At 38.0% G+C, this 26922-nt stretch overlaps 1 protein-coding gene across 2 annotated transcripts in view; it reads right to left on the reverse strand.

Moving 5' to 3' along the window:
• Window positions 1-26922, reverse strand: part of LOC18444703 (DNAse I-like superfamily protein) — an 81112-nt gene that overhangs the window by 42583 nt on the left and 11607 nt on the right. For both annotated transcript variants that reach the window (XM_006854867.4, XM_088866358.1), the window contains exons 3-7: window positions 25002-25168; window positions 22536-22601; window positions 21761-21813; window positions 2669-2750; window positions 2509-2558 (exon numbers count right to left, since the gene is read on the reverse strand). In XM_006854867.4, the coding sequence (XP_006854929.3) occupies window positions 2509-2558; window positions 2669-2750; window positions 21761-21813; window positions 22536-22601; window positions 25002-25168 (418 nt within the window). The remainder of the gene's footprint in view (window positions 1-2508; window positions 2559-2668; window positions 2751-21760; window positions 21814-22535; window positions 22602-25001; window positions 25169-26922) is intronic.

Raw genomic sequence — 26922 nt, forward strand, 5'->3', positions numbered from 1 at the left:
TGAGTTACTCCTTATTACAATGACCTGGCCGATGATGCCATAAATTGGCATCTGTATTAACATTTAGACTCAAGACCAGCATCAGATGCTTCTTTGCCGATGAGTTCCCCTAACGAACATGATTCCAGATTGTTTCTTGAAAAACAAATTTATTGCGTAAATAAACAGTAAATCCCATTATCACATGCTAGATGGGAAACCAAAATCAAATTATGTTCAAGATTTGGAACAAGAAAAAGTAAATAGGATCAAAAGAAGACTCAACTGTGACATGACCTACATGTGTGATGTCGAGGGAGGATCCATCACTAATTATAATAGAACCACTACCAGTAAAAGGAACAAAGGAAGAAAACTCACCACAATTTCCATACACATGGTTGGCAGCCACACTATCCACAATCAGTGCTCCATCAGTAGGAGTAATGCAAGACATTCCATAGAATTATTTAATGCTGCAGTTGAACTCTTAGTGTTGGCCAAGGTAGTAATTTGATTTCCTCCTTGATTACTTTCATTGTCATTCTTGTATCGATCAAAACAATTTTACGGGTTGATGTCCTCTTCCACATATTTGACAGATGACTCTATTCCCATTTCCATTAGGAGTAGGCAAGAGACCTCGACCAGTATCATAGAAGCTTCTGCCACCATGAATATTTCTATCACCTTGACACCCACGACCTCTGTTATTTCCCCAAAATTATTGGAATTTTGTGCAGTATTTCTCTTGTTAGTAAGAAGAAGATGGTGGTCCTCATTTCTGGGAGACAAGTTAAGTGCCTCTTTTCGAAACAAGAATGCCTGATGTTGTAGCATCATGGGTCGAAAGTTGGCAGAGGAAGGTATAATCCCTTGTCATCAAAGAAGCGACGGAAGTTCTATAGTCTTTACCCAGAAGTTGTAGTACATATTGCACCTTGTCTTTATCTTCAACTGGTTGTGCAGTATTTCTCTTGTTAGTAAGAAGAAGATGGTGGTCCTCATTTCTGGGAGACAAGTTATGTGCCTCTTTTTGAAACAACAATGCCTGATGTTGTAGCAACATGGGTCGAAAGTTGGCAGAGGAAGGTATAATCCCTTGTCATCAAAGAAGCGACGGAAGTTCTATAGTCTTTACCCAGAAGTTGTAGTACATATTGCACCTTGTCTTTATCTTCAACTGGTTGTTGAATAATTGCGAGTTGATCGCATATTCCCTTTTAGATTGTTATAAAATTCAGAAACTGACATCTTTCCCTTCATACAATCTTGAAGTTCAAATTTTAATTGCAAAACATGAGCCTCCGACTCCTGAGAGTAGGACTCATTGAGGGCTACCTAAATATTATATCCTCCAGGGAGATTCACCACTTAAGGCAACATTTCTTCAACCAAGGTTGAATTAATCCAGCCAACAAGATTTTGATATTTAGCAAGCCATTCTTCTTAAGTTGGATTGACCACTGCAGTGATCTCTTTCTTTTCATCTGAATTTCTGCTTTCTTGAACAACATATTCTAGTGGTGGCCTAGTGGATCCATTCAAATGGCTATAGAGACGTTGGCCTCAGATGAAGGGAAAAACAGCCCCTTTCCAGACAATAACATTATATCAGATTGAGTTTGACAGAAATATATTAAGGATTTGGGAAAGGGAATGAGAAGAACTAGAACTTGATGATTGTGCCATGGTAAGGAAAAATGGGCACGAATTGTAAACGCACCAGATATGGAAAAAGGAGAATAATAGGTCTATAGAGGATGAAAGACTAGAGATAAACTAAAAGAGAGTATAAAAATGGGTTGGCATGGAGAGCAAGAAATAAAGTAAGAACTGTAGCATGAACAGTGATGCGAACAGTACAATGAAAAGGTTTGTGAACAGTGTACCATGAACAGTAGAATGAACAGTCGGTGCCCTTAATATGGAAGACATATGAGAAAGAGATAAGGGTTTAGGAAAGAAGAATGAGAATGATGAAAGAGGCTAAAGATTGAGGAAAGAAAGATTAAGGTTTAGAGGAGGAAGAGATTATGGATAGTGAAGAAGAAGGAAGTATCAGTTAACTTGATTAGAGTTGATCACCCTTAAGGGGGTATGCAAACCTGCTCTGATACCATTTTAATTTTTCTTACGCTGAGGGAAGACGACGACAGAGGCACGCTAGACTTTTGGTGTGAAAAGAACTGGGCAATAGAGGCACACCCAGGACAACAAAGAATAAATTCAGATATTTGGTGTTACATTTAGGCAATAACTTTACGAAAATGCCCTTGTATAAATATATATTCCTAGATTCAAGAATATGCATAAACAAAACCTTCCAATACTTAATAACAATCAGCAAGTAACCACTCAAAAGCAATTTTCAGATTCACAACCAAGAAATTTCTAAGAACATGCAATTTCTGAAATTTCAAAGAGTAGATCATGGAAGCGATGAATTTAAAAGTTACATCAGATTAACATCAAAAGAAAAACCATTCAGAAGATGCCATGAAATGGGTTACAGAAATCAAAAGGCACCTGGTAGATGGAGCTCTATTTCCCCCCTCAACACAATCTCTGCTTCTTGACTAGGCAACAGAAATATGGCAACCATATCAGACAAACTTAAGAAATGATTTAGCAGTGAGAAAACAGTTATCAAATTGTTGCAACTGATACACAAGAAATCACAAAGTACCTCCAAGACACAAATCTGAGCAACATTGTCTCGAAGGGAAAGCTTATTGAATTCAATGTACTCTTCATGCAGCAAATTGAATCTGAATGAACAATAGCAGAATAGTGAAATAGATGTAAGTATACAAAATGAGTGACACGGCGCATTTTGCCATAGAAAATAGAACGTAAGCTAAACTTTAAAAGGTACAGCTCAACTAAAATACTTAAGCAGAAAACCAGAAGCAATCACTATGTAGCTGACATTGAATTTATGTCATAATTAGAGAGGTAACATATTTTTCCTCAAAAAAAAGAAAAAGGAGTGGTAACAGTTTCAAATTACAGAAAGGAAACAAGTGAACTGCGGTGAAAAATTAATAACACTCGATTGAGAAGTTCTGTTTGCTGTTATGAAGGAATTAATAAGAAACTAAGAATAATTCCAAGAAAACATTTCTTTATAACTGATGATCATGGCATAGTCGATCCTACTTGATAAAAACAAAAATAAATGAACACAAGCAACAAGACTTCAGTTCATTCAAATATATAGTCACGTAAAACTTCGAAGCATGAGTTTTATTCCAATAACATATGCACCAGACATTCTGGCTCCAGTTACAAGTATTAACATACTCATTCACAAAACAAAATTACCTTCATAGCAAAAATGGCCATAAAGTAATTACACATAGCAAAAATGCTATAAAGTAATTAGATAAGTGGCTATCAACCTTGATCTCCAGGTAATGATTTATCAAAAACAACTTCATAAGCATTCACTAGCTATGATGCACTGATATGGCAGAGCACACCGCAACAACATCAGTCACATTATATGCATATGTAATTAAAGCCTTGGACACATAAAAAGGGCCCATTTGAAGTATCAATGCATCATAATTAATCAGAACCTACAGATTATGACAAATTGGACCATCTAAACACTATGATGTTACCTAAATGACAAATCCTTAGAAGGAAGAGAGAGAGAGAGAGATAGAGAGAGAGAGGAAGAGAGAATGACATGAGTCCAATTGGTCGCACACACCTCTCAAACCTCTTTTACATTAATCATATTAGAGAATTGTCAAAACTCCCCATACAAACTAGAAATAGGACATATCGGTCTAAATAAAAGAGAAATAAAAATAGAAAAAGACTTTTAACACTTCGCTCAAGCTGGAGCATAAATGCCACCCATGCCTAACTTGGAACAAGTTATGGCCAAAGGCTCTGCCAACTAATCCTTAGATTCAGATACAGAGCACACACGTGCTTAATAATAACCTCTTGAATAAAGTGACAGTCTACTTCAATATATTTACCTCTTCTCATAAAACATTGGATTCCTGCATCAGTGTCTTCAGTCACATCAATTCACATGTACCATCATCATTGTTCTATATTCAGCCTTTGCTCTAGATCTAGACACAACATTTCGTTTCTTACTTCTCCATGTAAATATATTCCCATCAGTATATGTAAAATAACCTGTCGTAGACCACCGGTCAAATGGAGGACCTGTTCAATTAGAATTTAAGTAACTTCAATAGTCAAATGATTGCTTGGCTTGCAAATCAGACCTATACCTAGAGCTCCCTTCAGATACCTCAAAATTCTATGAACAGCATCCCAGTAAACCGACTCACTATGCTTACTACCAAAGCAATAGGAGCCTCGTGATGGTCAAATAAATCAACATGCCTACCAGCCTTCCCTACCTTCCTGGATCCTCAAACAACTCCCTCTTATCAGCCAATAATTTTGTATTTGAATCCATAGAAGTATCAACTGGTTTAGGACCTAACGTTCTAGTCTCTATCAACTAATCAATTATGTACTTTTTTTAGACAAGCTAATGCCATGCTTTGATTCGACTATTTCAATACCTAGAAATACCTTAGCTAGCCCAATCCTTTCCCGAAACATAGGTTTTAGGTGCCTTTCCAAATGATTGATTCCTTCTTGATCATTTCTTCCAATGACAATATTGTTAACATATACAACAAAGACGATTATCCTGGAGTCCAGTTTCCATATAAACACTCAATGCACTGCATGGTTGTGTTAAAATCCATATGCCACAATAATTTCAGTAAATTTTGTAAACCATGCACATGGGGACTACTTCAGACCATAAATGGCTTTCTTCAATTTACCATACCTTATCTTACTCCCCCTGAACAACAAACCCAAGTGGTTGCTCCATATAAATCTCCTCTTGTAAATCCCCACGAAAGAAGGCATTCTTCACATCAAGCTACCCCAATGGCCAGTTCTTGTTTGTTACTACAAATACAACAACTTGAACTGAATTAGGTTTAGCAACGTGGGCAACAGTTTCAAAGTAATCAATGCCAAAGGTTTGAGTGTATCCTTTGGCGACCAACTTAGCTTCTAATCTCTTGATGATGACATCAGGCTGATATTTTTCTGCATAAACCAAGTGACACCCAAGAGTTTTTTTTCCAGCTAGTAAAAACTTCTCACAAATGACTTAAAGTTCCTTATATAGAACAACCCCCAAACAATGGCGAATTGCTAAAACCTAACCAAAATTGTCAAAAAATACACATTTCATAAATTCAAATATTGATCCCGTTTTAGACCAAATGACCAAAATACCCTTCAACACTTTTCAACAAATGACAAAGCCATCGCTCCATGAGGGGCCTCTTGTCATTGCTAGGCCTCAAGAGCTTCTTTGGACATTTACGGTGGTAATTCGAGCGATCAAACGTCGTAGAATCGATGCTTGAACTATTACGCACATTTCGATACCCTTTGATCATCTTGAAACGGATTTTTAATAAAGAACCCAAATCCGACCAAGTTCCATATACTTGTGATTTTTTGACCACCGATTTGGCACGATCCATGATGTTTACAGACTTCATTTTGATCATAAATTGAAGTGGATACTATCACGATCATTTTGCGATAAATTTCGTCCATTTTGGTCTCCGTTTGAGCTCATTCCAATTTTGGAGGTCGTCAAAAAATGGGATTCCGATGACCAAACCTCCTTGAGCTCCCAAGCACAATTCAAGTTGAGTGCATCCATTTCCTCTTACATTGCTTTCCTCCACCCAGTATGAGAAAGTGCATCTTGATAAGACTTGGAATAGAAATAAAAGAAAGAGCTAAAGCAAAACATTGATAGGATGCAGATAAGTTTGTAAAAATAATAAAATGAGCAACGGGATGTTGAGTACAAGACCTTATATCTTCACAGATGGCAATAGATACATTATCATCTCTAGACACAGAATGTGAGTTAGAAGTAGGAATTAGATCTGTACACAAAGATGATGAATGAGTGGTTGGCTGAGTAGATGGAGGTTGTCCATCATGCACTTTTCTTTTCGTGTAAATCTTTGGGATGCTCCTGAGGGACATTATGACAAGTAGATTAATAGGTTTAGTTGGTCCAGCAATCGAGGTGAAGAAAAAGTACCAAGAAGAATAGAAAGAGGAACTCTAGAAGATGAGGACTGTGAGAGTTCTTCAGGAGAAGGATAAACGAAATATTCATCAATCATAGGATCCTCTTCTGAAAAATAAGGAATATTTTCAAAATAGGTAACATAAACACAAATAAATTTCTTCATAAACCACGATGATAGCATCGATAACCTTCTTGAAAGTATGAATATCCTAGAAAAACATACTTTGAAACCTCGAGGATCTAACCGGTCATTACTAGTACCCAAGAAAAGAACAAAGCAAACACACCCAAACCATCATGGAAGAACAACAAAAGATGGAGGATCAAGGAAGAGAACAGAGTGTGACTTTTTTCTAGTCAAAATTGAAGATCGCATAAGACTAACTAAATAGCATGGGGGTAGCAAGACATCTCCCCTATAAACTTTTGGAACATACATGTCAACGGGTAGAGTATAGGTTACTTCAAGTTAATGTAGTTAACTGAATATGGGGTCAAAAGTGATTCAACCAGCCTAATTGGTAAACTGGACGGTTCAACCGACCTAACCGGGCAAGTCTGGGGCAGTAAAAAAAGTGTTAAAAAAACTTTAAAAAAACAAAAACAAAAAATCTATTGAAATATGAAAAATATATTTAAAGCATAATTAAACAAAGCACATCCGAAGGGCATTGCTGCTTGCGGTGAAAGGGCGAGTAGTGAACTGCAGACAGCGTTAGCCATGGTCCACGACAACGCGAGAAGGCAGCACGACCCTTCACATGCGGCGATAGGCACAGAGCGCACAAAAGATACTTGCGGACGGTGATAGTCATTGTCGCAACCCTTCACGGGCGGCTACAGGCATCGCCGTTTGCGATAGGCACAGGGCGCAAGAGAAGCCTGCGGACGGGGTTATGCGCCATCTATGACCCGTAAGAGGAAGAAAGATAGTCTGCGATCGACGACACACATCGTCGTGCGTGATGCCAATTCTAGAACCGAAACAGGAGCTTGACCTGCTGCTTGAGCGCGGCCCAGCTCACCGTGTGCTCCTTCAAACAGCGTTATGCACAACGACGACTAACGCTTTCTCTTTCTCTCTGTTCTTTCATGTATGGCAGAGCTTATCACCATCCATGTTCTTTCTCTTTCTCCCTTTGATGTCATGAACGACAAAGCCTACCGCTGTCCATGACTTCCTCTCATCTCTCTTTTTCCTGTCATGCACGGCAGTGCTCACAGCCACGCATGATTTTTCTCCTCTTCTCTTCTTTCTCTTTCCTCTTCTTCTCTCTTATCTTCTCTCTTCTCTTCTTTCTCTTTCCTCTTCTTCTCTCTCATCTTCCCTCTCTTCTGTTCCTTCTCTCTCTTCTCTCATCTTCCCGTTCTCTTCGTTCTTTTTCTTTTCTCTCTCTTCCTCCCTCCCTCTCTGTTTCCTCTCCCTTATCTCTCTCATCTCTCTCTTACCCCTCTCCTTTCCTTTCTTCTCATTCTTTTCTCACTCTTCTGTCCTTTCTCTCTTATCTTTCTTCTTCCCTTCTTTCTCATTCTTTTCTCACTCTTCTGTCCTGTCTCTCTTATCTCTCTTCTGTCTCTCTTATCTCTCCTCTTATTCCTTCTCTCTCTTCCCTCTCCCCCTTTCTCTGTCTCTTCTCTAACTCTTCCTCTTCCTCCTCTTCTTCTCTTCTCTTTTCTATTCTCCTTCTATTCTCTCTTCACTTTTCTTCTCTCGTTTGACCAGAGTACAGGTTAAGTCTTGTGCTGTCAAGTTAGTCTTGACGTCGAGCAGTTTAGCCGCAGCGTCGGTCTGAGTCACCGTGCCCGTCTAGCTGCTACGTAAGCTAACTGTGGTGCCAAATTAGTTCCTGTGTTGGTTTTGACGTCGTGTAGTTTAGCCGTCGTACAAGTCATAGCCATCGTGCCCGTCTAGCTACCACAATCAGCCATCGTACTAGTCTTGCCCTTGTGACAGTCTGGCTGCCTGGCCAAATTTCTTCTCTCTTATTCATCTCTATCATCTCTTTTCTCCTCTTCCCTTCCCTTATTCTATTTCTTCCTACTTTCTTTCTCTCTCTTGACCATATTAACCTTCATTCATTTTTAAAACACACATTTCATCTTTAAAGTACTGGTTGAAAGCCATACCAGTCTTTAGCGCCATTTCTTTAAAGTACTGGTTAAAAGCCATACCAATCTTTAAAGCCATTTCTTTAAAGTGCTTTCAGCAACCTCATTCTATTGAGCAGTATGCACAAAAGAAGTTTACTATAAAAATCCATTTTGAGTAAAATAATTTTGAAATTTCTATCGAAAGATGCTCTTTACCATTATCAGAACATAAAATACCCACATTCTTATTGAATTGAGTTTAGATCTCCTGTGAAACAATACAAAAATGCAAAAAAATTTCTTACCTTTCTTTTATTAAATATAACCATGTCATTCATGAATAATCATCCATGAAAGTTACAAAATATCTTTGACCAAACAAACTTTGTACTCTAGCAGGAGCCCAGATATCAAAATGAACAATTGTAAACAGAACAAGTCTCTGTTTATCAATTTTAGGACGAAATGATATCCTATGATGCTTCTCTAACTGAAAAACCTCACACTCTAAAGCAAACACATACTCTAAAGAAGGGACTAATAACTTTCAATTATTGAGAGAAGGATGGCGCAGTTGACAATGCCATAAGAAGGGAGTAGTAGAGTGAAGAGTAGCAACAATCAAATTATGATCCAAATAGTATAGGCCAATTGTCCTCCCCGTCCTTAGATCATCAAAGACACAAGAAAGGTCAAAAGTTACATAGCAATGAAGATATTTCGTTAATTTGCTTACAGACAACAAACTGAAAGGAAACTATGAAAGATAAAATACAGAGGAAAAATGGAAGAAGATGCATAATTTTACCCTATCCCGACACACTAGACAATGATCTATTTGGCAAAGTCACAAAGGAGATAGAAGTACACTTATCTAGAGATACAAAAAGAGAGGACTCAGCAGTCAATGTGGTCAGAAGCTTTTGAGTCAATAACCCAAGAAGTAGGTTTCTAAGATGCAAGAAGCTCATAAGTACTTGAGTTAGCAGGGGTGCAATGGAAGTGAAAAGATGGGCACTAGGCTTTCGTACACTTTATCAATCTTATTATATTCTTCTCTTGTAAGCAAAACAAAGTCACCGGCAGAATTTTACTGTAGTTGATGATCACTAGGTCCATTTAGATAAAAATCATCGCCCCTGACGTATAAGTAACCCGATTTACCCAAGGAGGCTTACCACTCTAATCCCAAGACTCATCAACTGTGCGATTTGTAGGCCCAAAATGTGTACACTTTCGAGTTCCATGACCCCTGCCTCCATCACCTCTACCACGTCCTCTTCCTGAGTCACGACCACATCTCCTACCTTTGCCTCCTTCACATCTCCCCATTCCCAAAAATGTACTAAATGCCTCTCCATCACTAACACTCAAATCAGAAGAAGGCATAGGAGAGGCAGTTATGTTAACATGTTGAATGTGCATACCATAGTTGTTAGGTGTGGGTGCGTTCTCGAAAGCGAGAGCAGGCTCGGATCCACGGAACCGTGGATTATTTGAAGCTCCTTGTGATTGGGATCGTCGTACATACAATCCTATATCAAGGGAGAGGGATCCTTATCACAGGGAAGTGCAATTCCATGGGGAAGGAATCGCAATAGTATGTTTTAAGGGATCAAGAATGATTCATGGGTTCACAATACTATTGGGCACCACAAAACTAAATCATTGCATATGAATCAATGCCAAATAGAGAAAAAATCATATGCACTGTGTCATACACTTGAGAGCCGTCGTTTGGGAACCGCATTCCATCCAAGATTCCTACCTGGAACCACAGAATTGAGGTTCGGGAGCAGGTCCGTGACCTTTCCTACAAGGTTTCAGCAAATATGGTGCATACAGATTATTAAGGGATAGCAGCTCATTGCTTGCCAAAATTGATTTATGAATAGGATAGTATTCAAGATTTAGACCCGATAAAAATTTGGCAACGCTGAATTCTTCATGCTACTTCCTCTGTAATTCTACATCACCACATATAACCCGGTACAACTTCAACCGTTCATGCATAACTCTGCTTAGAGCACTATAATATTTTTTCACGTTTTTATTACCTTGTTGCGATAGAAACATTTTCTTAAACACACCTGAGAAATGTTCTTACCTGAAAAATATGTGTCCTTCAAAGATTCCCAAATTTCTTTGGCAGTGGCTAGAAACATCACATTCATATTTGAGACATCATAATACTCCACAACCAAGTCATGATTACGTAATTCTATCATCCACTCTTCATATCTACTATCAAACTCACTAGGGTTGCCCTCAGTCAAGTACTTCCATTTCCCCCTAGTACCAAGGGATACTTCAATAGATTGAGCCCATGCACATAATTTGACACAATTGATTTTACTATAGTAATTTGCATCCCCACATGTTTAGGAAGAGTAAATGTTCCAAGGCTTAATTTCATTAGCCATGAGTGCATGAAATAAAAGATAAAAGGAGCCAACTAGGGCCAACCCAATACTTATTCACACTAGGCACGATGGAAGGCTAGGAGCGACCTTTTTTAAATAAAATAAAAAAGAAAAGAGAGAGAGAGAGAGAGAGAGAGAGAGAGAGAGAGAGTTATCATTGAGATCCAAGCATAGTCACATTGTCACACTTGAACAAACTAGAGCAACACCACATTATCCAAATCTAAACATCACCACATTGCCATGCTTTGAGTAAACTCCAGCGAATCATGCTCAGTTTCCCACCAACCTCAGAAAAAGACAATGGTTTCCTCTATTGATCTCGATCTTTAAAGAGGAATCACACAAACAACAACATCCCCACACAAAATGCAGACCCACATGGGTGTCTAGGCACAAGAAAAAAGCAGGAAACAACCCTACGATTTAGATTGAACAGCCCCAGAATGTAACCCTTTTTTTAGGGCAGAGAAGAAAAGCAAAAGAGAAAAATTTAAGACAAAAGCAACAACATGGACTTTTTCAAGCAATCCTTGAAATTGAATAGGAAATATTTCCCTAGTCTGGTTTTCAGTTACTCTTGGAGTCTGAAAATTTATCTACACAGTTCCATCTGGCATTCTAACCATCTTGGAATTAGATTGCATCAATGGTTGACTTTGATTTTGAAGAGTTTCATAATTTGTCACCCATGTAGATGGAATCAATTCAAGCAACCTTTCTCGAGAGATTTGTCTAGGAATATAATGAAAGACAGGTTTGGAATTATTATCAACTTTGATAAACAAGGTTGTATTTTCTTGTTCAGGGGGTAAAGGGGTAACTATGTCAAAAGCATGGTTCTGTAATCTTTACACCATTTCATAATGGAGTGTAGCTACAGTGGCTGTTTCGATCTGTTTAGTTCCTGTGATCTGTAACTGGACTTTAAAGGCTGAATTTAAATGAGGATCTTTAATTGGGATATTAAAATTTGGGAAAAAGGTAACGAAAATAGTTCCTGCATTCAAAGTTGTTTGCACAGTTCCAATACATGCATGCTGATATTCTAAAAACTTGGAATCTAGCAAAGTGATTCGGAAAACTGCTTCCATACCTTTTCTTCCATGAAAAATCAAGGCTAATTTTATGGCCCCAAGAGAAGAAAAGCGAGAGGGAAGAAAAGGAGCAATGCTCCAATTCCATGTTGCTCGGGGGGGGGGGCCGGGGGGGGATGAAAACCAATGAAAGAGAGAAAGAGAGAGTAACATGAATGTCCAATTGGTCTCAGGCACCACTCAAATCTCTTTTATATTAATAAAACTAGAGAAATGACAAAACTAACCTTACAAACTAGAAATAGGACAGATAGGTCAAATAAAAGAGAAATGAAGACAAAAAAGGACTATTAACATAGTCTATAAAATAGAGACATAATCATCAAAGTACACATGAATAGAACTCAGAGCAGTGAGCAAACTAATGATACAGAAAAGAATTTCCCAACTTTGAATAAGAGAAAAGTTGAGATTTCATATCTCGGTCTTTCTAGAGTATATAATAAAATTTGAAGACTTCTCAAGCATAACTGTGAGGAAACTAAGACTTAACATGCAAGAAGAATCATCACTGCCCATGGAAGCAAATCAAATCAGCTCATACAGGTATTTTCGCGATGACTTATTCAGTGATCAAGCAACTCATTAAGGCTCATAGTCTAAGCCTTATGAACCTTGTGCTTGAGTGGAATTCCCCATTCCCAAAACTAACATGAAACAGATCCCACTGAAAATCACCTTGTGTCCCGATGCCCATCCCCAATGATGTTGCAGGTACACCAAGTAAAAAAATGGTCAATGTGTCTAAAGGGACCACATGAGCCATCTATTAAGTGATATTTGATAGGATACTACCTTTTTTGCATTAACTTTAAGTTTGCTAGGAATGCAAACATGTCAACCAAGAGTGTGAGAAGTCTAGAGCATGTTTGGATCACTGGAAAAACATTGTCTAGAGAAACCGATTTCTTGTGAAATACATCACTTGCCAAAAAAATCACCTAGAAAATGGGTTTTGCTATTTGGATAGCATCTGGATGCAACCTATACATTTCTACTGTTTAGATCATATGGAAGAAACAGTTCTCAACCAAATGCCCACAAATACCACATCCAGACCACCATTTACAACAGGTCAGAATAAGTAACCCAAATGAACTAATTCTAGTCTTATTTAAATATCTTACCAAAAAAGGTACAGTCAAGGAAGGACTTAGAAGAGAGAGAGAGAGAGAGAGAGAGAGAAAGAGTAGCTTCGGAACCATGCCTCGATCTTTTAGGGACCATTTGATTGCAAAATTTTGTTAAATGTTGTTTTATTTTCAATTTGTAATTGGACAAATGGAAATCTAGTCAATTGTCAGCTCTCTGTGGGGTGTTCGATAGTTACAATTTGAATTATGAATTATGAATTGTTATTGCATGTTGTGATGGTGCTTGTGGTCGTGATGGTGTGATGGTAGTGGCATAGTGTAACAATGGTGGTGGGAATGTGATGGTGGCGGTGATTGTGGCAGAGCAAGTATAGCGGTGTTGGTTGTGATGTTGAGGTGGTAGTAGCAGTGAAGCAGTGGTGTTGGCAGTGATAAGTAGGCGGTGGTGGAGACATGGTGGTGGTGCAGTGGTACTGATGTGGTACTGATGATGGTGGCAAATAGGTGGTTGTGGTAGAGTGGTAGTGGTTTTGGCAGCTAGGTGGTGGCAAGGCGGTGGCTCAACAGTGATCGTGGAGATGGTAGTCATGGTGGCAGTGGTGGCACTGGCGGACAAGCGACAATGGTGGTGATGGCGATGGTGGTGGTTATGTGGTGGGTGGTGGAACCATAGGTGCTAGGATCTCCCAACCTCGGTGTCGTCCCGCTCCAGAATCTTGCTCTAGCACTCCAAAAAAGGGATCTTCAAGGAATCTCAAAAGGTAAATTTTGGGGTTGCAATCCACACTATTAGGGATCTCGAATATTGTGCTCTTTCATGCCTACATCTACGTTTGGGGCAGGTTCTACCTCTCTATCCTTCCCTTATCAGATCGGTGGCTATTTCACTTGCTCTAAGTCAAGAGAACTAGGACTAAAGTAATTGTTCCTATTTCTACCTGATAGGAATACATCCCATGTCACTCCTACTGCCAAAATACAGAGCACTAATAGAAATCCTAGGGAAATAGATGATGATATTCAAAAGAGCCTTTCTCAGGATTAGAAAAGTGGAGCTCTCGCACGCTCTTGCCTCCGCCCTTCGAACTGACCAAATTGATATTTTTTTTTTTTTTTTTAATTTATAGCCAGCTACCAATGCAAACACTTCTAATATAGTTGCATTGCTTGTGGATATAAAAAAAGAATTCCCTACTTTAAAAAGTATCTATAGTACTAGACTACATATATTCTTTTAAGGTTGGAAGCAATATCCCCAAAAGGTCAGGATCGAGATTCCAAAACATAAGGGATCAAGATCCTCAAACAGAGTAGGGATCGAGATCCCTGACATAGGAATCTCAATCCCTAACATATGCATTGTATGGATTGTGCTCTCAACCATAGGGATCTTCTAACCATTTACAAACCCCCGCTGTGGTGGTGGTGGTGGTGGTGGTGGTGGTGGTGGTGGTGAAGTGGCAGTAGTGGTGGTCGTGGCAATGGTGATGGTGCTAGTCGCGGTGGGGAGAGAGGGGGAGAAAGAGAGAGGGGTAGAAAGAGAGAGAGAGAGAGAGAGAGAGAGAGAGAGAGAGCCAAATTGAACTTTTTAAAAACAACTTGGAGTAGTTTTGCAAAAAAATCCATTTAGGGCCTAATTATAGATGGGAATCAATTCAAATGTCCAAATCAAACATCCCTTGATGTCAAATTGCTGGTCAATAATATTCAAATAGGCCCAAATTGTAATTTGGCTAAGAAATCAAATGGTGCCTTTATGCCTTATTTATCATTTGATTCATTGGTCTCCCTTAATATTTGTGTTCCTAATAAAAACGAATTTTGCCTGAAACATACAAAGAAGGATCTTACATTGAGGAATATCACTTTTTTCTTTTGCACCCTAGATAAACATTTTAAAATACATCCTAATCTCGCTCAATGTCAAATGAGTATTTCCCTTAGAAACCATGAGAACGCTCCCTTTACACTAGCATTAAACCCTGAAATTCTTTCAAGGAGCTTTTCCAATCAACAAAACACCTTTCAAAACCCTAGATTACCATTTGTCTAAAAGAAAATGCAAAAGACTTACAAGACGACGTTCTGCTAACTTAAAATCATATGCGCAACCTAGATTGCCTCTTTTCGTGAGGAAAATTCAGAAAACTTCATGGAGAACGTTACCTTGACGAAAGAGGCCTTCAAACCCTAGCTAGAGAGTTCTATGAACTAACTTGAAAAGGGATATGAAGAGAGAAAGGGATCCTAGTACATAATGGAGAGAAAAAGAGAGAGCATACTTATGCATCTGCTGCTTCATGGCCAAGAGAGAGAGCTTGTTGGATGAGAGAGAAAGACTAGATATATATGGGGAGATATGGTATCGCTTACTGGTTTGTAGAGAGATATGGTATCCCCTATTGGTTCATAGAGAGAGCAATGGGGGTGAGAGTGCGAGAGTCCATGACTTGATATAGACACAATACATTGGCATCAAGTTTGCAGAGTTAAGAGCTATTCCAAAGGGTTGTGAATTGTGTCCTCCATCCATGGATATAACTGTGGAGGGAGACAATAGCAGTGTTATTGCGTGGGGATCCCTTAGTATGGGCTGCCCTTGGCGTCTATACCATGCTGTCAACCAGATTGCGCAGGAAGCTCAGAGTGGTCTAGCGCATTGTTTGTAAACACGAAAAATCAGGCCGCCAACACTTTGGCAAAGAAAGGTGCAGCCGAGGCAGCCACCACATCCATCTAGTCGGCAAGAATCCTTTCTCCTCCTCCATCTTAAGTACCCTATCCTCTCTTTCTACTCCTCCCTTCAAAATCTTCCCTGTTCTAAAACTCTCTCTTTCTCCTTCACCTATTTCTTCCACCTCATTAACCCTAACACTCTCTTCCCTCCTCTCCTTCTCCTTCCCAAATCCCTCCTGATCCCTAACTATATTCTCTTTCTCAACACTTCTTATGCCCACCTATTAAATCCTCTTCCTCTTTCTCCGTCCTGGAACTGGTCATGACAATCACAGTCGATTTCCTTTGCGCCTCCCTTCTGAATCTGGTCTTTCCAAAACCCCTCTCCACTAATCTCTCCAATATGTGTTTTTTGGTTGCTCAAAGCTAAGTAAACAATGTACTAGGTTCCCTACTTTCCTCCCATTCTCCTCCTAACAAAGTTGAGCTCTCGTTGTGTGGGAAGCCACAATTCCAACAGCCTCACTTAACCTCCCTAAAACTATCAACCACCCGCATCTGCTTTTAGCCAATTTCTCTCTCCTCGATTTCCTTCTTCCTCTACCTTCCCATCTTCTTTTAGCCAATTTCCCTCGTCAAGAACCTCTCCTCAACCTTCTCTACCTCTTTGGTTCTAATCCTGCCAACCTCACGACAATAGCCATGAGAAGGCAGGCTTCAGTTCCCCTCTTTCAGCAGGAGCCTAACTCATCTTTCTTTAGGTCCAGTGTACAAGTTCTAGGAAGGCAATTAAGTAAAACAATTCCCAGAAAAAAAGAAGAAAAGAAAAGACAAAAAAATCAAAGGAAAAAGAAGAAGAAAACAGATGGAAAAGAAGGAAGAAAATACACAAATGTGTGTGTGCATCTATATATATATATATCCAAAAATTTGCTCAGCCGCCAAGGAAGCCGGAAGGCGAAAACGCCTAGGCAAGGCCTCGACACAGGCTGAGGGCAAATTTCCACCCTCAGTCATGGGTGTTTTGGGGTCCCTCCAAAACCTTTTTTGTGTATTTTAGAGAGAGAGAAACTCTCAAAAACCTAGAGTTTGATATTTTTCTCAAGAACCAAAAAATTTCAACATTTTTTATTTCTTGTGAAATCAAAAGATATAGCTCATGATACTTTTTGGAGCTTGGAGTGGTTTACTAGTGTCATAAGAAGACTTTTGGCGACCAAAGATCACCGTTTGGGGCTGATATCTATTTCATTATGAAAAGGTTAGTGCATTACAATATTTGAAATAGGGTTTGGTAATTTTTTTGTACAATTAGTTATGATTTGATATTCTTTTATTTTTTTCATTTTGTGATATTTTGACATGTTTGTAGTTGAAAACTTGAAATAATTTTTAATATTTCCTGGTATGGGCCCACATCAAATTCATTTTTAAAAATTAGTGCATCGCGATATTTGAATTAGTTTTCGTTTTTTGTATAATATGTTCTGATTAGATATTCTTTTATTTTTTGTTTTCCTTTTTTTATATTTCTACATACTTATAGCTGGATATTTTATGAATATGTATTGGTTTGGGCTTATATTTTGTGAATAAATAGTTTTAAACTTCGAATTAAATTGATATTTTGTGAATATTTAGATTGCATAACCAAATACTTCTAATATTTTGTGAATATTTCTTAGATTATTTGATATTTTGAACATTTGTAAATATTTACTGGGTTTACCTGTCCTTGCTCCTAGACACCTGCCTAGGCCGGCACATCCAACTATTTGAGCTTTGATGTGTGTGTGTGTGTGTGTAAATGGAAAAAGCTAACAATACATATATATATATATATAGAGAGAGAGAAAGAGAGATGGAAAAATCTAACAATAGCTGGGCAGCTATAATGAATAGTAATATAGGTGGAATGGGAGCCGTCAGATCTTCATCATGTGGTTCAAAATGCATATCACAATATGAATTTTAATATTTTTTCGAGAAATCGGATCATAATGAAATTTTAGACATGTGTACTAAAAACTAGAGCGCACAATTAAAAAATAAATAAAACATATATTTCCCAAAATATAAAATGGCCGAAATACTCCTAAAAATGACCGGGGTAATTTGGTCATCTTAAATAATTGAAAATAATTTTTTTATATTTTTATATGGTGCGCAATAGTGTTAAGTATATACACCCAAAATTTCATCTTAATCAAATTTATAGAAAAAACATTAAAATTCATATGGTGATATGCATTCTGAACCATAAGATGAAGATCTAACAGCTTGGATTTCACCTATATTACTATTCATTATAGCTGCCCAGCTATTATAAGGTGTATAATATATATATATATATTATACACACACATACACACAAATATATCGATATCCACATATATACACATATATATACCAACATATATACACATATATTTACACATACACACACAGAGATATATATATATATATATATATATATATAGATATAGATATATATATATGGAAAACACTACAAAGCGCCCTTAGGTGAAGTTCTACATTACTTCACCTACAGCATTATCACCGTTCAAAGTTTATCACACGGTCACAGATGTCTGATAGTGTTTGAATTTTAATATTGCTTTTACAAATTATAATGATCTGAAATTTTTTTGGTGTACGCCTTAGTGAGACGCACATGAATAAAATATAAAACAAATAATTTGAATGATAAAAATTATGCAAAATACCCCTATAAAGTTTCAGGGATAATTTTGTCATTCTATTTTATCTATTATTTTTTTCATATTTTATTTTGGTGCGACTTGGTCATATGTACTCACGCCCCAAATTTTAGATAACTTGGATTAATACAATAATTATAAAAATTCAATTACTAACGGACAATTGTGACTGTGTGATGAACTTTGGACGGTGATGAGGTATAAGTGAAGTACTGTAGAACTTCACCTATAGGCGTTTTGTAGATCATAATGAAGTATTGTAAAGTGCTATATATATTACACACACACACACACACACACACACACATACATATACACATATATATAAGCATATATTATGTAAAGTAAATAAGGTAAGAAAAAAAGAGAAGAATATGTATACACATATATATGTATATACATTATATATACACATATATATGTATATATTATATTTTTTTTTATACAAGTTAACTGCATTGCATTAAGAGAGTTTATACTGAGGTATTTAAATTGAGGGTCCTAACCAGTGGGACACCTCGTAAGAGGTTGTCAGTCAACCCTATACAAAAAATAACAATACAGCCCTTGACGGTACAAGATATACAACGATATCACAAAAAATAGGTTTACAAAATTGCCCCTTTGTACAAAACTTGTGTGATATATGTCAAAATTAGGTGGCCGTGAACTGCTATTTCTTTATCCTTCTGTGGCTTTAGTGTGAGCTCTGGCCCCGTCCTTTGCCAGAAGATCCGCTAAGTCGTTTGACGTCCTCAAGGTACGTCCAAGAGACGCACATATCCCTGCAAATCTCAGCGATCTCATCAAAAATGGGAGCAAGATACCAGGGAGGGGAGGAGCCCCTTGAAACCCAAGAAATGATGTTACTAGCGTCCCCTTCCACAGTAGGATTTTTCCCCTAGGACAAATTGAAGCTTTTCAGTCTAAAAGAAGGGCCATTGCCTCAGTATGTTGAAAGTCTTGGATGCCCAAGTATTCGGAGTATGTAAACAAAATTGCTCGACGGTGGTCCCTGAACACTCCTCCCCCTCCGGCATGACCAGGGTTCTCCAAGGAGCACCCGTCAAAGTTGAGTTTAATGGTACCTCAGGTGGGGGGTTGCCATTCATGGGGTCTTTGGGCCTTGCGAGGACCGTGGAGCATAATGTTTTTCCAGTTGTAGAGGAAAGTATTAGCAGGGAATCCTGCAAAGATGCGGTGATTGGAAGCCCAGAAAGTTACTAAGGATGTAACTTTATGGAACAAGGTTGGACCTTCAGTAGCTATTCCTTGGAAAATCCTAGAATTCCTCTCATTCCAGATTGTCCAAATAATAGCTGCCACTGCAGCTTTCCAAATTGTTCTTCTTGCCTTTGGCCAGTGAAGGACGGGGTAAAGAGATAACAAATGCTTGACAATCGTTGGCATGACCCATAACCCCAAAGACCGTGAACCATATTGCAATGGAGGAAAAGATGTGGGTTAGATTCTTCTTCACAGAGACATAGGACACATCTGTTGGGAATTGGAATTCCTCTTTTTTGAAGCTGATCCACCATGAGGGCCCTCTGAGATCCTATCCAATTGAAACACTTCACTTTGGCAAGTGCGATAGTGCACCACACCTTTGATAACACCGAAGGAGGGTTAAGAGGGAAAGTGGGTGGTTGTATAAGTCTTTTGTAGAGAGATGCCACCGTGAAAGTACCAAAAGGAGTGAGAGACCAAACCAACTAATCCCTCCCATGGGTGGGAATGAAAGAGTTTTGAAGAGTACTGGAGAGAGAAAGGAAGTGTGAGACTTCCTCATCTGAGAGATTCCTTCTGAATGAAGGGTTCCACTCCCTTCGGTTTCCCACCACTATCATTGCTTCAGTGACTGTTGCTTCTTTGTTCGAGGCAATGGAGAAGAGGGAAGGGTACATTTCCCTAAAGGGAGTGTGTCCAAGCCAGGCATCCGACTAAAAGCGCACTCTTGTACCCTCCCTTGAGTGGAAACGAATTAAATTCCTGAAGAAGGAGAGGGAGGACGTGAAAGATTTCCACGCTCTTGGGGCATTGTTGATATTTCTCTTCTCTAGCACCCATGTACCCTCGACGATCTTGTATTTGTGGCGCAAGACTTGAACCCAAAGGGAGTCAGTCTGTGTGGCGAGGCACCACCACCATTTATATATTATATAATAAAATAAATAAGGAAAAAAGAGAAGAATATATATATGTAAGGTGTGGTTTCTATAAGGTTGCAACCTTAAACAATACACTTAAGGCACACCATCAAATTTTATCACAACATGTAGTTTTGGTGTAAAAAAAGCTTAAGATTATCTGAAAATCTATTTTCATATCTAATTATAAAATTTTAAACTAAAAAAATGGTTAAAATCAAGTAGATCTATAAACATATGAAAATCTTGAACATGGACGGTGTAGATAATGTGTTGCAAGATGCACTATTTTTGGGACCCAAAATATTTTCTTTTTTCATATTCGTACATCTCATTGCTGAGATGATCAATTAGAGGGTTTTTCAACATTAAAACAACCTTTTTTGATGAATTTTTTAGGTGCATCTTTAATTCTACATTTTAAGGTTGCAAACCTATATAAAGCTTTTCCATATCTATATATATAAAATAAGGAAAAAAGAGAAGAAAAAAAAACAAAGGAAAAAGAAAACTTTGTTTAAATAGTACTTAGATACATAAATATTCTATCTCGCATGCCCCATTTTAGATATAATCTTCGCCCTCTTACTATTCACTCTCTGTCTTCCCCTACCTCTTTTCTTTCCTCTCTCTCCATAGCTTGATTCTCCATTCATAGCTTAACTCTATCTATCCTCTTCATACCTTAACTCTCTTCCCCACTACAGACCCTACTCCTAGAGCTAAATTGCCCATGACTTTCTTCCCCACTGCATCCACAGTGGTGCTGGCAGATGTCAAGACAGCATACCTCAGGCCTAGGAGAGACTCTCAACGAAGTCCATTTAATAGAAGCAGCACAGAATCTCAGTTTTGCACTTGTCCAGAGGTCTGTCGGCACTACATTGTGACTTCACGACCTCGGGACAACTAAAGGCTACTGTCTTACTAAATCTTAGGCAGACAGCAAAGTTTTCTGACAAGTATGGCATAGACGCTCACCCCTCTGCCCCTGTCTTACTAAATCGTAGACAGACAGGAAAGTTATCTGACAAGTATGGCATAGACGCTTGCACCGCTGCCCGTCTTAAGACAGGAAAGTTATCCGACAAGTATAGCATAGAAGCTCGCCCCTCTGCCTACACTCCCTCAATACCACCACCCCCCCCCCCCCCCCCCCACACACACACACACACACCCCACCCCCATAAAAAAAAAAAAAAAATCAATATTATCTGGTATGTTTTTGCAGGGATCCAAATGGGCCGCTAAGGAATAGGGAATGTCCTATCAAAAGAGAAGAAAAGTCTAAGCAATAATAATATATTGTCACAAGTGTGTAGATGATCTACTATTGTCATATAAAGATGAATAAATTAATAGTCCTACGAGCAAGCAATGATAAATGTAAAGAAGGAATGATTCCATACTTTGTCAAACGCCAAAATATTGCACAACCATCGATTGGAAGGCCAGTTCGTTCCTGCAAAAGCACATAAAAAGTATTTTATGAAGCATAGATTTCATCTCAACTAACTATTAACCCTCAAAGATTGCATGAAAAATGGCAGACTAAGCATTTGAGCAAGGCAGAATTTTGGCTTTCAATGGTTGGACTCCATCTATCACGGGACCAATCCCATTGCTCGGGCCTTCTAACATTCTAATGCAGCAAGAGATAGTCATTCAAGTATTCCATTGCATTTCAATGACCAAGCCAAGCCTATTAGGAATGGACGGAAGGAATAGTTGGTCAGGTTGGCTGGTGCCACAACATGACTTCTTGACTTTCCTCCCTACCACAGGTAGGGGACCCTTTCCCCACTGATCTATCCAATAAAAGAAGAAGACAAAAACAAGCCTATTCAATGAGCAAAGAAATGCCACACATGTCATGCTTCGAGTTAATGAAATAGCCTGAGTTATGAAATAACCCAAGGCATGTGCAGAGTTATAAAGGGGAAAGACACAGTAAAGACGAAAGGTAATTAATAAGCCAAACACATGAGCAAATCATGGAAGAATCCATGACAAACAAAACTTTCCCGAGTACTGGAAACTTAGTCGTCAAAGAAGGCTACATAAGGGAACAAAGCATTAGTTGCCTGATATATAGAAGTTCACGTAAAGAACTTATTCAGATGTTATAATAATGATCCAACTACTTTATAATGATATATCCAGAAAAGTCATTCTAAAGGTCACCTTCCATATACCAGCAAAGCCCCTGAGCTGTAGCTCCTCTGCTAGGTCCTGAAATTTGTCCACCTCCTGAAAGAAAATGAACTCTTCAGCATACAGATATAATTTGACTCGTATAGCAATTAAAAATAAAATAAACAAGCCATCACATTAATCAATCCACATTACCACATCAAATACAACCACAAAACGGATAACTTATCACTAACAAAATTATGAGGATAGAAGTAGGCAATGAAGCACCAACAGAATGAAACAACTGGACAATTGAATATTCGATTTACAAAATTTTCTCAAATTAATTTTGAAGATTCCTGCAGCAACTTGAGAAACATTTTAAGAATTTCAAGGCATTGTAGGAGCAAACCGCACAATCTAAGCACCAAATAAATCGTGTTGGATTTTTGCACGTGATGGATAAATGAATTTAAAGTATTGGACTACAGCATGTTCCAACGATAGAAACCAACAGCTGTCACACACAAATTGACACAAATCCTATGAGTATATCCATAGATACAAAAGAATAGATCAAAGATAAATTATCATGTTTTTCATTGGGGCTGTTTATTTCCAGCATACAACGGCTACAAGGCCCATAATCAGAGATTATAAAGTCTAACTGAGATCCCCTTGTTGGTGTTATACAATTCAAATCTTACTTTCTGATAACACCACATTTGAGTATAATACAATGCACATGAAACCTTGACAGAATGATAGCTTCAAACACATTATTAGAGCACAAGAGGAAAGTTTATCAAGCTCATGAAAAGAATAACGAAGTTATGACAGCCAGAATCTCACAGAAAATTGTAAATAATTGGGAATCTTTCTATATGGTCTATGGAAAAAACATGATTAACAGCGGTGAACTTGAGCAAAAATGTAAACAGGGAAATCCTTCCAGAACAGAGACATGGCCTCATTTGTAGAAATAATATAAAGATCAAAAAGCATATATCTGTTGGTCCCATATAATGATTACGCACAATGAGATATAAGATGGTAACAAAGATTGCCTAAATAAATTACATATGAATGAATAAGAAGACAAAAGGCAACTCTATCAGTAAGAGTTCAACATCATGAAAAGATGCCAAAATCAGGTTTGTGAATTTTAGGCACAATCCTCAAGCTGCGGACCAGCTGAGATGCAAAAAATCAGATTATATGTTGAGAGATTCTCACAAAGTTGAGACAACTAACTCAATGAGCTCTCGGGTTGTTGTCAGGAGATTCTCACAAAGTTGGGACAACTATATGTTGAGAGATTCTCACTAAAATCGTAGTAATATGTGTCGCTCTCGGGTTGTTGTCAAGAGTTGAGATAGAGAATGCTATGGTTACTGTCAGGAGTTGAGATAGAGAATGCCATAATGAATTGAGCAAATCTAAAGCTTTAAAGGGAAGATATTAGCTTGACCATTAATTTTTGCCATAGGGTGTAACACTATAACTTGCTCGTCTAGGAGAGATGTAAAGTTCCTACTTCCTAATAACAGATAGGAAACCATTACAAATTGTAGGTCACCGGATTGCTGGCACGGTCATAACCAAAGTACTTAATGAGCTTTAAGGAAGAAGAAGGTGATGTGACAGGCACATGACTAAAGGAAAGCACTAGATAATGAATGACAGAAGTAGTTATGCAGAAAAGAATTTTAAATGCTTGAAGTTGCAAACTAACATACAATAGATTCCATAAATTATGATCTGGCATAGCTATGAAATAAATCCATTGGCTTAAAAATTGTGGCCTGTGAAGGCATTTATTTTGCTCTACATACATACTTTGGCCAGGTGGACAATTTTATTAATGATATTCATACTTTGGCACTCACGTATTTATTTGGGATTTATGTTGTTTTTGGTACCTCTCCATGTGATTTGGGGTGCATGTTCCCATGAGTGAATGCCCTGTGCCAGTCCAAATTCCCAGTATATGGTACTCGCTATAGAAAATAACAGGCACATAACAAAACTAGAAAATACTCTGGTTTACTGAAGATAATACGGATATCAACGTTCCCTGGCTAACCCCACATACGACATCCATTTTTCATTTCAACTAAAAGAAATCTAACAGAAGAAATAGGAGAGGACCTAATTCCACAAAAGTAAAATGTCAATAGGCTTGCTGCCAAAACTGATTCTGGATACAGTTTATGGCAAATCAATATTTGGAACACAATTTAAGGAAAAGGAATTTTCTTAAATAAGAGATTTTCATCAACCTAGAAGATCAAAACTCCAATGGAAACATATCACTTCATTGATTTCTTACAACACAAATAAAAGATAGAATATAGCCATGGTTAGCCATAGAAAAAAGATACGTAAGCACAATGCATCAAATCAACAACAGAAGGAACATTTAGGAAAAAGCCAGGACACCATGCATAGTATGTCAATGACAAGAAACTACAGGAAAAGAAACTTCACATTGGGCATTACATCAGTAGATACCTGAAGACACATGATGTCAGGAGACCATAGTCCAAGCTCAAGAAGTATTCTTCTCTTTCGCCACTCCCAATCCAAGATATGTGGAGGTATGTGAAAGTAGAGCTTATGCCTATGATCCCTAGCGAGGTAGTCAGCAAGAATATTGAATGAAAGCACAACAAATTTCTCTGCAAACAAGGAGCCTCAAATCAATCCAACAAAATCATGAATCATGACAAGAACAAGACCAAATAAAATGATAAATGTATCCCTTCAACTAACTGAGTTTAACATAAGTAAAATACCCGATGCTTTGTGTATGAGATCCTCTAGTATTTACTAGTATTGTAAATAGGTCCACCAGTAATAATTATATTAATAAATCCAAGACAAACTCAAAATTTACATACACATGAATGTGTATTCAGATTTGTAGAACATTTTCATTCAAACACTTATCATATTAAAAATGCAATTCAGAATTTCATAACAGCACTCTGGGAATATGTTTTGCTAATGCAATTTGGTAAAGAGAAAAGGAAGGCTCGAGTAAGCCCATTAGCCTAGGTGATTGGATGTGTACAGAAAGGAAAAGACATAAAAGTTTAAGAAGGTTGAATTCATGATTATATTGGAAATTTCATGAATATCATCTACAGAGAGGAAATTTTATATGTGGAAGATATGCCCAGAAGCTTGTAATACATCAGTTGTTAATTAAGGAAATAGGCTCTTGCTTGTAAACCTCTTGAGGTAGTCAGAGCTCCACCATGCCCTTTGACATTGCAACTCCAAGGGATTAGCTCTTTAGATTAGTAATTTTTTTATGTTGTTTGATCGATAAGCTGTTTAATTGAGAGAGGTGTCACATCTAGTCGCCCTCTAATGGTCTTAAGTCCCCAAAATTCTAGATCCTTTCCATATATCTAGACTTATTATAAAAATGGCATGGTTTTGACTCCCCAATCTTTCTTATTTGTTGAAACCCAATTCAAACTAAGTGGCATTGCTTTTTTTGTTGCTTGTTACTATTTTTTATAAGTTCAAGAATAGAGATATCCCATTGAAGTGGCGTACTCTCTTCCTTCCTAACTTAACCTATTTTTTTCTCACATGGTATCAAAGTACAGGACACCTGGGACACTAAAATTCAAAATTCATGGGTCCAAATAAAAATATTAAAAAAGAAAAGAGGAAGAAAGAGAAGGCTCATACTTTAGATGTTGAAAATTGGGTATAGCCAGATTTTTTGGAAGGAAAAAGAAGTTCTTCAAAGGAGCATTATGCATCTCGTGGGGTGTTCTTTTAAAAAAACCAAGGTCATTAAAGGGGGGCAAAAAAAAGAGAAAAAAGGGGAGGGGGGTGGGGGTTATTGGCGCGGCTGAAAGAAAAGAAAGAAGAGTATTCTACAAATGTCTTCAAAAGTTTCGAAAGGAAAAAAAAAGAAGGGGAAATGGGCAGTCCTCTGAGTTGTACATGTTGTGAAAGGCCTGATGGAAGTGCTTATGGCTGCAAGCTCACAAGTCTTTGAAAAGCTACAAAACTAGCACAGAAAAGAAAAAAGCCTTTCATGACTAGAATAAATATGCTCCTGTTTCATGTAGTAATATTATTAACTGGAGAAAGCATAAAAAGGGCACAGCATTGGGACAACATGTACCAATAGGATAGTTAGAAATTCGGGAAGTTACACTATCCCCCCATTATAAAGTTACTCCACAACAAACCACTGATGGAATTGGCATAATCATCAACCCTATAAAGTATTTTTTGCCCCCCCTCATGGAACTCCCCACATGAGTACACAGTAGTATCTTGAACAAAAATGGTCATCCCTATTTCCTTTCCCCTTTTCTCTCCATCTACTATTATCTTGCCAAAAATTGCCGAGAATAACCATAACATCCTTCTTAACCACCAGAAATACGAAACCGTGCTTCAA

The sequence above is a fragment of the Amborella trichopoda genome, chromosome 5 (assembly GCF_054954075.1).
Source record: "Amborella trichopoda isolate Santa Cruz 75 chromosome 5, AtrichopodaSantaCruz75HAP2 v2.0, whole genome shotgun sequence".
NCBI classification, from domain to species: Eukaryota; Viridiplantae; Streptophyta; class Magnoliopsida; order Amborellales; family Amborellaceae; genus Amborella; species Amborella trichopoda.